Source organism: Microcaecilia unicolor, chromosome 1, assembly GCF_901765095.1.
Source record: "Microcaecilia unicolor chromosome 1, aMicUni1.1, whole genome shotgun sequence".
Classification (NCBI taxonomy): domain Eukaryota; kingdom Metazoa; phylum Chordata; class Amphibia; order Gymnophiona; family Siphonopidae; genus Microcaecilia; species Microcaecilia unicolor.
The window spans coordinates 637,762,663-637,774,800 of NC_044031.1; the positions used below are offsets into that span (position 1 = coordinate 637,762,663).

General features: G+C 43.7%; 1 protein-coding gene across 3 annotated transcripts in view; it reads left to right on the forward strand.

Moving 5' to 3' along the window:
* LOC115460509 (membrane-spanning 4-domains subfamily A member 15-like) overlaps positions 1-12,138 on the forward strand; it is a 117,435-nt gene that overhangs the window by 85,336 nt on the left and 19,961 nt on the right. For all 3 annotated transcript variants that reach the window (XM_030190278.1, XM_030190280.1, XM_030190281.1), the window contains exon 5: positions 11,544-11,732. In XM_030190278.1, the coding sequence (XP_030046138.1) occupies positions 11,544-11,732 (189 nt within the window). The remainder of the gene's footprint in view (positions 1-11,543; positions 11,733-12,138) is intronic.

A 12,138-nucleotide genomic window follows, 5' to 3' on the forward strand; every position in this document is an offset into this window, starting at 1 on the left:
CTACTGAAAAAGGTGTGAGCAAATTCTAAATAAATAAATAAATAAATAATAGTGATAAATATACAAACATAGAAAAATGTAAGCAGATAAAGATCATTTGGCCTCAGTCTGCCCATCCACTATCACTTCCTTTGAGGTCCGATGAACTTGTCCCAAGCTATCTTGAATTCAGATACTGTTTTCATCGCCACCACTTCCACCAGGAGGCTGTTCCACAGGGCTGCCAAGAGGGGAAGGTGGGGGGGGCAGGGGGACAAAATTCCCCAGGCCCAGCCTCCAAGTGCTGGCAAGCTTCTTCCTATCCTGCTCCTGTGTGCTGTCCAGGACCCAGATGATTGTATTAATGCGATATCGCGCTAATGCAACCATCCGGCTCCTGACTCCTGGCATGGACAGGAGCAGGAGAGGACAGACCATGGGAGTAGGCAGACAGGAAGACACTTGTTGACACCAGGTCCCCCCCCCCCCCCCTTGGATGCAGAGTGGCAGTGTGAGTGGGGGAGCAGTGGGGCAAAGTGGGGGGTGGCGTGTGGCGGTCCGGTTCTGTCCCGGGCCTGGCTGTGTCTCTTGCGGCCCCGTCGTTCTACGAAATCGCCACCCTTTCCGTGAAGAAAGATTTTCTGTTATGCTATGTGATGCTAGGATTTTATCACCCACTTTTCCTCAAAACAGGGCTCAGAGCAGGGTAAAACTTTTTAGAAACTGATTCAGTAGTCAATCGGGATAATACAAAATAAAACATAATAAATAAAATCAATGTCTTAATAAATATTATGAGAAAATATTTCCTAAAAAAGTAATATTTTAAGAATTTCTGAAACAAACAATTAAGAGTAATTTCAATGTAAAACATAATAAATAAAAACAATGTCTTAATAAATATTTTGAGAAATTATTTTCTAAAGAAAGTAATATTTCAAGAATTTCTGAAACAAAAAAAATAAGAATAATGTAAATGTATCTCTAGCGGGAAAGAATTCCAACTTTTTGCAGACTGGTAGGGGAATGGATTCTCTTGGAACAACTTCAATTTCAAACCTTTCACAGAAGGAAAACAAAAGAAAACGGTCCACATTACAGTGTACACCATTAAAATTTAACAATTGGACAGAAACACAAATTCCCAGGTGAGCGTCCCTCTATGGATTTAAAAAATAAACAGCAAATTTTAAACAAACTATGAGCTCTCAAAAGTAACCAATGAAGATGTAGCAACAGTGGAGAAATATTAACTGAATTATATTCATCAATTTTACTGAGATGCCAGCATGTGAGCAAGTGCAAAGTGATGCATTTGGGAAAGAGGAACCTGAATTATAGCTACGTCATGCAAGGTTCCACATTAGGAGTCACAGACCAAGAAAGGGATCTAGGTGTCATCGTTGATATGTTGAAACCTTCTGCTCAGTGTGCTGCTGCGGCTAAGAAAGCGAATAGAATGTTAGGTATTATTAGGAAAGGAATGGAAAACAAAAATGAAGATGTTATAATGCCTTTGTATCGCTCCATGGTGCAACCGCACCTCGAATATTGTGTTCAGTTCTGGTCGCCGCATCTCAAAAAAGATATAGTGGAATTAGAAAAGGTGCAGAGAAGGGCGACAAATGATCAAGGGGATGGGACGCCTCCCCTATGAGGAAAGGCTAAAGCGGCTAGGGCTCTTCAGCTTTGAGAAAAGGCGGCTGAGGGGAGATATGATAGAGGTCTATCAAACATATAAATGGCAAGTGACCGTACTCACTTGCAAATGCGCACTACAGTCCGAACGCTGAGAGTCCAAGCCACGCCTCCATGGGTGTGGAAATCGGAGGAGGAGGAAGCAGGGAGGGAAGAAGGGGGCGGAACTCAGGGAAATACACACAGCCGCACAAGGATACTGTCGCTACCGCTCCTCCCCCCGAGGTCCCCGCTACCACTCCCCCCCCAGGAGTCGCCGCTGCCGCCGCCCCCACTCCACCCAGCCTGGGACCTCTCTTCGCTATTGAACTTACAGCACCGAAACCGCAGCAGCTCAGCTCCCGTCTGCCTTCCTTCCCTGCCTGTGTCCCACCCTCACCGACGTTACGTTACACAAGGGCAGGACACAGGCAGGGAAGGAAGGCCGACGGGAGCTGATCTGCATGTTGCAGTTTCGGCACTGTAAGTTCTGTGGCGAAGAGAGGGCCCTGCCGAGGTGGAGGGGGGGGCGGCTGCGGCGACTGGGGGGGGGGAGCGGTATCGGCAACCTTGGGGGGGGGAGCGGTATCGGCGACCTCGGGGGGGGAGGGAAGAGCAGGAGAAATGCTGGATATGGGAGGTCACAGAAGGAAGGGAGCTGGCTGGGAGGGAGGGATGGAGGGAGGCATTGGAGCTGGGAGGGAGGGACAGAGGGGGGCAGTGGAGCTGGGAGGGAGGAGGAGGTGCCTTCGAACTGGGAGGGTGGGGGGCCTTGGAGCTGGGAGGGAGGGACAGAGGGCCTTGCAGCTGGCAGGGAGGGACAGAAGGCCTTGCAGCTGGCAGGGAAGGAGGGAGGATGCTGGACATGGGAGGTCAGAAGGAGGGGGGCCTGGGAGCTTGGAGGGATGGACAGAAGGGGGCCTTTGAGCTGGATGGGAGGGAGGGACGGAATGGGGCCCTTGGAGCTGGGAGGGATTGTGGCCTTGGAACTGGGAGGGAGGGCAGGGGGCCTTGGAGCTGGGGGGGGAGGGACTGGGGCCTTGGAGCTGGGAAGGGAGGGACGGAGGGGGGCCTTGCAGCTGGCAGGGAAGGAGGGAGGGCAGGGGGCCTTGCAGCGGTGAGGAGAGGGGGGAGGGGGCCTTGGAAAAAACACATCCCAATACTCGCCCATTTTGACGGGCTTAACGGCTAGTAAAATAATAAGTGGAGTTGAATGAGTAGATGTGAAGCGTCTGTTTACGCTTTGCAAAAATACTAGGACTAGGGGGCATACAATGAAGCTACAATGTAATAAATTTAAAATGAATTGGAGAAAATATTTCTTAACTCAACGTGTAATTAAACTCTGGAATTCGTTGCCAGAGAATGTGGTAAAGGTGGTTAGTTTAGCGGAGTTTTAAAAAGGTTTGGATTGCTTCCTAAAGGAAAAGTCCATAGACCATTATTAAATGGACTTGCGGAAAATCCACTATTTCTTGGATAAGCAGTATAAAATGTTTAGTACTTTTTTGGGATTTTGCCAGGTATTTGTGACCTGGATTGGCCACTGTTGGAAACAGGATGCTGGGCTTGATGGACCTTTGGTCTTTCCCAGTATGGCAATACTTATGTACTTATGGCATTACAATAGTCCAGCTGTGAGAGAACTAGTAGCTGGACAATTATAGTGAAGTGCTCTTCAGCAAAATATCAACAAACCAAGCAGAATTGTTTAAGTTAAAAAAAAAAGTTTTCTTCATCAAATTATTAACCTGTGTTTCCATACTCAAGGAGGAATCTAGATGGGCGCTGTTGAGCGTCACAAGCGATGACAGCTTAGCTACAGAGCTTCCACTGACTCTTCTATAGTAAGGCATCCATCCATTAAAATATCGCTTATTTCTCAGCTCATCCTTGTTCAGATTGTTACCAGCATGGCTTTGTCTAAATCAGGGAAACGACACAGGATCGAACCAGTATCGTCTAAAAAGACTCTAATTCTAATTCTGGTGAATTTGACTCGTCGGCCATATTGGAGGAAATACAGACACTTAAGGACTTTCTGCCAGATTCTATATAGCGTGCCTAAAGATCTACGCCAAAATTCAGGCATATTCTATAACAACGCACCTAACTTAATTGGCTTAACAAGCTAATGAGTGTTGATAGCATTTAACAAGCACTAATTGGCAATAACTAGAATTTACGTGCACAATTTGCTAAGGGTATTCTGTAATGAACTGTGCCTAACTTCTAAAGTGAGCAATTCAAAAGGGGCGTGGTTATGGGTGGGGAAATGCTCATTTTGTGGGTGTTCAAAAATTTACGTGTGTAGTTAGAATATTGCCCAGTGCGTGTAAATCTGCATGCGGGGATTTATGCCACATTTTCAGTGGTGTAAATAGAGGCATTCAGTTTTAGGCACTGGGATGTCAACTAAGCATATTCTATATACCACACCACTTGGACTTTTTAGGTTCCTTATATAGAATGTTGTAGGTAAATCACAGGTGATACTTATCGGAGAAATCTCTCAACAGTGTCATCTGCGCCCAGATTCCCCATACAGAATTATTTGCAAGCAAAATACTCTGATCTGTGTCTAGGGAAGGCAGGAATCTGGATTGGCACCAAGCCAATACTTCAGATATAGAGAAACGAAACTGAAGAAGCAGCTGAAATATATATTAGATTTTATTATAGATAATATAATAGATGATATGCAAAATAGACTCTGTAGCAAAGCTGAGCAATGCAAATATATAGATAACTTGCTGATAAGAATTACAAAAATATATTGTCACTCACTAAACACTCTGATTCTTACTGGTTACTAGGTAAATTACACAACCGGATTTGTAATACTACTGAACTATGTGAGGTAAGTACAGTTATTAGCAGCAATCTCCTGACCACAAGTATGACGTAACCAGTCTTTGGCTAAGACAGCACTAAACACTACTCCCAGACTAATATGAAATAAATCTCTGTGTCTCACCAGGCTGTCTCTCCAGCAGTTAGGATGGGATAAGAGTGGATTCCTTCGCAGACTCAAGCTGTCTCTCACAGCGAGTCTCAATCTCAGAAATAGGACAGGGTCTCTGCAGCAAACAGGGGTCACAATCACTCCATGCGGGTACAGCTAAACCAACTGGTACACTCTCCAGATAGACAGTTCACAAGGTTGTGGACCACGTCAGGTCTCACTAGTCTTCTTGCCAGCTCCATGGATTCCGACCAACTAACTTCTCCTTGTTCCCGCTTTCCTTAGTCCCCTATTCTCAGGTGACTAGCCGGGACCAATCATGATCTTGTCCAGCTCATTCCCTTAGCAAGAAACGGCCGTTGTTCATGACCTTGAAACTGTTACTTCTTGGTATGCATTTCTGTTTCTCACCCAGCTTGTTGGAGCCATGTCTCACTCCCTATTCAGCTTCTCAGGGAGATAAAGGTGGGGGTGATTGCCCACAGCATGTCCTTGGATATTACATGACTGCCAAAGTTTTTCCACAAGCAGAGAGCTGAATATGTTGGCTCACTGATGTGCAGGTCATAGGTTGCAGACTCCATCTTGATGTATTAGGATTATACAGGCTAAGACCAGCAAGGTGAGATACACAGGGAAATATCCCTACAATGTGGCCCTTAATGTCTGACACTAAAGACGATATTAGCCCATTTTTAAATCATCAAGGTAAAGCAATGGACTGAGGAAGAAAATATTTTAACCCTACAGTGACAATATAAATGTATCACCCTATTGGAGAAGGAATTGGAGGACAGCAACAACCATTCACAGAGGAACAATATCAGAATACTTGGTATTCCAGAGACCGCTGAAGGTACTAATATGATTAAATATTTGGAAGATTTGATTCCTAAAATGCAAGAACTTACTTTTGAACGCACCTTTGAAATAGAGAGTGCTCATCACGTTCTGTCACAAAGAAGCCCTCAAGTCAAATACCTGCGGCCTATAGTTCTCCGAGTGCTCCACTACAACTACATGGTTGATATCATGCAGACAGCACGCTTGTGGGCTCTGATTAAATTAGATGGCGCCAACATACAATTTCTTCCCAATCTTAATAAAAACACCACGAAAGCAAGAAAACAACTGCTGACTTTTCATCCAAAACTAAATGAGCTCAATGCACACTTCGGGACATTTCACTCAGCGAGGCTACGAGTCACCCTGAATAATCGTACGAAAGATTTCACAGATGTCCTGGCAACATTTTCTGGAAGAAATAGCACCGAGCTCTATTGATGCAGTATAATTTCAAGTATAGTAGCAACTGTTTATATTAGTCGCTTATGCGATCTCAGCACTGTGCTCACGCAGTCGGTATTTCCTAATTGATTATCAACCAATTTGATTTGCTCATTACTGTTGTTATCAAGGATGCTCTGCTTTGTTGGTTCTTTTCTACACATAATTATCACTTTCTTAACAAGAATTAAAGATGAGCACGTCAAATAGGTAACTTTTACGCCTCATGTAATAGGTTAATTTCTCTCATTGTGGGCCACTGGGCGCTATTTACAAAGGCGCGTTAGCATTCGTTAGCACGCACTGTGCACGCTAATTTTTAGTGCGTGCTAGTGAACGCTAACACATCTTTGTAAACAGGGCCCTGTATGTTTAATGCAGTTAATCATAGTATAGTAACATAGTAGATGACAGCAGAGAAAGACCTGTACGGTCCATCCAGTCTGCCCAACAAGATAAACTCTTATGTGCTACTTTATGTGTATACCTGACCTTGATTTGTATCTGCCATTTTCAGGGCACAGACCGTAGAAGTCTGCCCAGCACTAGCCCCACCTCCCAACCATTAGCCCCGCCTCTCACCAGCAGCTCTGCCACCCAATCTCCGCTAAGCTTCTGCGGATCCATTCCTTCTGAACAGGATTTCCTTTATGATTATCCCACGCATTTTTGAATTCTGTTATCGTTTTCATCTCCACCACTTCCCGTGGGAGGGCATTCCAAGTATCCACCACTCTCTCCATGAAAAAATACTTCCTGACATTTTTCTTGAGTCTGCCCCCCTTCAATCTTATTTCATGTCCTCTAGTTCTACCGCCTTCCCATCTACGGAAGGCAGTAGAACTAGAGTAAATAATCCTTATTTACTGTGCAAATAAGGATGTCTTTTTTTTTTTTTTCTAATCCTCTTTTGAAATTTTTATATCTTTAGAGTTGGTGGAGGTACTACTACTACTACAAATCATTTCTATAGCGCCACCAGTCGTACGCAGCGCTTCACAATTGAACATGAAGAAAAACTCCCTGCTCGAAAGAGGTTACAGTTGTCATTCCTATTATTCCCCCCTCCCCCCCCCCACTCTGATTCCACAGCCATACACTGACACCACTTTACAAACCGCTTTGAGCCTCCTGCTGGGATTTGTGCAGTATACAAACTCCAGATTAGATTAGATTATTTGCCTCAGTATCTCACTGCTTCATTTGTTCATGGTAGATCATGTGCTGTATTTTTGTTTTTTTTTCTTTTAACAGCATAATGATCTGTTTTTTACTAAGCGAGTGTCATCATTATATCTGTTCACATTACATGTATGTTACAGTGAATGTAATCATCACTCTGATATGTATAATCTTCTGCAGTACTATGAATCTCATTTCTAAGATTACATATCAGTTTACAAATTGTTTGTGAAGGGTTTTAATAACCCTATCAAGCAAAAAAAAAAAAATCCCTCACTCGTCTCTCAAAAGAGTCCCCTGACATTATTTACTTCCAGGAAACGCATTTATCTCAATTAGAATCTGCCAAATCACAAACCAAATGGTCCCATCCCCCTTTATTTTATCTGGCTCATGGAAAAAGGAATGGGGTTGTTATATTAATCAGGAAAAGATCAGATTTAGTAATAGTCTCTCAAGAGGCTGACACTGGGTGTAGATAGATCAAAATCAACATAGAAGTGAATGAATAGTTTGCCAATTACCTTAATTTATATTTATGCCCCTAAAATAGGCAACTCTGAATTTTTTATGCAGATAGCTGACTTGATTGCATTGGCTGCGCGCCAACTCCGGTACTTGAAAATGTAGCGCCGGGGACTTATGTGGTGGTAATCTGGCAGCCCCACGTGCTGCCCAGTTACCGCCAGGTTAGCATGGGAGCCCTTACCATCTACTCAATGGGTGGTGGTGGCGGCAAGGGCCTCCCCCTGGCAAATGGTTCACTTACTTCAGGGCCATTTCCCTTAAAAAAAGAAAAAAAAGAAAGCCTTTTATCCCCTGAAGTAAAAGGGGGCCTCAGCGCACAGTGAATCAATGCAAAAACACTACTACAGGGCCCCTTTTATTACCTCTTGGTAAAAGGGACCTAAATGAGGTCTCACCAGTGTCAAAAAAAAGTGGAAAAATAACTTCAAGAGACCAATCCAAGATAAGGGGTAAGATGCTCCAAAAAACTTTATTAAGGACCCAACACGGTCCGTGTTTCGGTTTTTAAAAAAACCTTCATCAGGGGTCAATCAGTAGTTGCACAGGGGATATACTGACAGACAAAGGAGCTCATACAATGTAGTCTCTTAAATGAGATGGACAATGTTGCCTCGTACCAACAGATACAATATAAAATGGTATTGTATCTGTTGGTACGAGGCAACATTGTCCATCTCATTTAAGAGACTACATTGTATGAGCTCCTTTGTCTGTCAGTATATCCCCTGTGCAACTACTGATTGACCCCTGATGAAGGTTTTTTTAAAAACCGAAACACGGACTGTGTTGGGTCCTTAATAAAGTTTTTTGGAGCATCTTACCCCTTATCTTGGATTGGTCTCTTGAAGTTATTTTTCCACTTTTTTTTGTTGCTGGACTTTTGTGGAAATTTTGGACCTTTCTTGTTTCTGCGGTCTCACCAGTGTCTACATAAGTACATAAATAATGCCACACTGGGAAAACACCAAGGTTCCATCAAGCCCAGAATCCTGTCCACAACAGCAGCCAATCCAGGCCAAGGGCACCTGGCAAGCTCAAATGTACAAACATTCTATACATGTTATTCCTGGAATTGTGGATTTTTCCCAAGTCTATTTAGTAGCGGTTTATGGACTTGTCCTATAGGAAACTGTCCAACCCCTTTTTAAACTCTGCCAAGCTAACCGCCTTCACCACGTTCTCCGGCAATGAATTCCAGAGTTTAATTATGCGTTGGGTGAAGAAACATTTTCTCCGATTTGTTTTAAATTTACTACACTGTAGTTTCATTGCATGCCCCCTAGTCCTAGTATTTTTGGAAAGCGTGAACAGACGCTTCACATCCACCTGTTCCACTCCACTCATTATTTTATACGCCTCTATCATGTCTCCCCTCAGCTGTCTCTTCTCCAAGCTGAAAAGCCCTAGCTTCCTTAGTCTTTTTTCATAGGGAAGTCGTCCCATCCCCGCTATCATTTTAGTCGCCCTTCACTGCACCTTTTCCAATTCTACTATATCTTTCTTGAGATGCGGCGACCAGAATTCAACACAATACTCAAGGTGCGGTCGCACCATGGAGCGATACAACGGCATTATAACATCCTCACACCTGTTTTCCATACCTTTCCTAATAATACCCAGCATTCTATTCACTTTCCTAGCCGCAGCAGCATACTGAGCAGAAGGTTTCAGTGTATTATCGACGACAACACCCAGATCCCTTTCTTGTTCCGTAACTCCTAATGTGGAACCTTGCATGACGTAGCTATAATTCGGGTTCTTTTTTCCCACATGCATCACCTTGCACTTGCTCACATTAAACGTCATCTGCCATTTAGCCGCCCAGTCTCCCAGTCTCGTAAGGTCCTTCTGTAATTTTTCACAATCCTGTCGCGAGTTAACAACTTTGAATAACTTTGTGTCATCAGCAAATTTAATTACCTCGTTAGTTACTCCCATCTCTAAATCATTTATAAACATATTAAAAAGCAGTGGTCCTAGCACAGACCCCTGAGGAACCCCACTAGCTACCCGTCTCCATTGTGAATACTGCCCATTTAACCCCACTCTCTGTTTCCTATCCTTCAACCAGTTTTTAATCCACAATAGGACTTTTCCTCCTATCCCATGACCCTCCAATTTCCTCTGTAGTCTTTCATGAGGTACCTTGTCAAACACCTTTTGAAAATCCAAATACACAACATCAACCGGCTCCCCTTTATCCACATGTTTGCTTACTCCTTCAAAGAATTGGTCAGACAAGATTTCCCCACACAAAAGCCCTGCTGACTTGGTCTCAGTAATCCATGTCCTTGGATGTGCTCTGTAATTTTGTTTTTAATAGCCTCTACCATTTTGCCCGGCACCGACGTCAGACTCACCGGTCTATAATTTCCCGGATCTCCCCTGGAACCTTTTTTAAAAATCGGCGTTACATTGGCCACCCTCCAATCTTCCTTATACAGGAGCATCATCTTCTCCTTTTTCCTGCTGGCCATTCCTCTCCCTATGCACCCAAGCATTCTTCTAGCTTTTGCCATTGCCTTTTTTTTTTTTTACCTATTTGATCACCTTAAGATTGTCAGATATGATACCCCGAAGTCCCACTTTTCTTTCGTACATAGAAGTACTTCATCCCCTGACCTGTACCGCTCTATTGAGTTTTTGCAGTCAAAATGCATGATCGTGCATTTTTTTTATCATTAAATCTTAGCTTCACCTTGGAGTCTCATAATGCCACTTTTGCAGTTCCTCCTATCATTAGCTTATCTAAAAAATGTCTTGTCCACCCATTTGACAGTCTTGGCTATTTTTTTTCTTCCATTTGCATCTTTGCTTTCCTGACAACTTTACCTGCTATTCTTATCCAGTGCAGTTTTTCTAGCGAAAAAGGTGCCGGTACTCAAATGCCAGGCCACCCTTCAGGGGTGGGGTGATCACTGAGGGACCCACCCCATAATAGCCAGGCCCCCTGCAACCAGTCACAGAATCTATGACAAGGCAGAATTGGTGTGTAGAGACATCCTGAAGACTGCAGCGATCTGATGGTCTTCTTGCCCGTGCAGCGCCTTCATACAGAGGTGAGAGGTGCTGCACAGGCCCGGTAATGTGGGGGGGGGACCCGGTGGAGGGGGGGGAGTGACGGCGATGACCTCAGGGGGGTGGGGCGGGGCACGGGGGCGGAGGGAGGCAGAGCTGTGTGGAGAAAGAGTTTAGAGACAGGAAGGGAGGGGGGCCAGGGCTCCTAAAGCTTTGAGTTTTGTTTTGTGTTTTTGTGTTTTTATTTAATGCTGGGGGAGGAAGCGGGGAGCAGCAGCGGTGACCACGGGCGGGGGGGGGGGGCAAGGCCATCCATACAGGACGCTCCTGACGAGCGCCTTTGCCCCCTCCCGATCCAAGTGTTTGTGTTTTGCTCTGCGCATGCTTTAGGGGCCGATTACCGATGGGGATTCCACCAGATTGATGCATTGTACTTTCAAATACCACACCGAACATGTGTGACTTGTTTTTTTGCTGCATTGTTCGTTTTTTTAAATTCGGTAACAGCTTTTACGTTTTTGCTTTTTTTACGTTTGGTTGATGCATCTGGGCCTCTGTCTTTTATCTATCTGTGTTCCAACTATGCTTACACCTAAGCTGTCTATTAAAATGTTTTATTGTGTATTGTGTTGGCATTATAATGTAGCATATTATGCCATACATTGTATTGTTGTTTGAATATTTTTACTGCTGTAATTGTCTGTTGCTTATGTTTGATTTATTCTTGCTGTACACCTCCTTGAGTGAATCCCTTCAAAAAGTTGGTAAATAAATTGTAATAAATAATGAGCAGGTGAAAACAAGAAAAAGACAGGTGAAGAAAGATGTAGAGAAATACCTTGCTTTTCTTCTAATATACACTAATTGAAAGCTAACAGTCTCTCTTCTTGTATTCCCTGTCTTGCAGGTGAAGGGCAGCATGGTGATGAATATTTTAAGCTCCATTGCTGCATTCATTGGAATCATTTTTCTTTCCGTTGATCTGAGCTTTACCTACTATAGCTACTACAGCTGCAATTACAATTTCTATGATGGTCATCACAGTGGATCATACTATAATGAATATGACTGCCAGAGGCTTAAGGATGCCTTAATGGTAAGTTTTCTTTCAAATAAATTTGGTCCCTGTTTACTAAGCTGCGCTGTAGGTGCTAACCCTTAGGAATACATGTGTGTCTCTAGCATTAGTGCCCGCTAAAAATTAGCATGCGCTATAAACACTAACGTGTCTTAGTAAACAGGGCCCCAAATGCACTTAGGCTTAGATTAGATCATCAGACTCAGAGTGAGAATGATTGTTTGTCTCCCTATGCTGAGAAAAAGCTTTTATTTTAGAAGCATCTCCAGGTGTAAATAGCAATATTAACATGGGTGGATCACACACATGTGTAAATGGTGATTTCAGAATGTTGATATTTTACATGTGAACATTCACAGCACACAGATTTCAAGGGGGAGTGGTGGGGAAGTCGTTTAGGTGTGGCTTGGTTAGCCAGAAATTT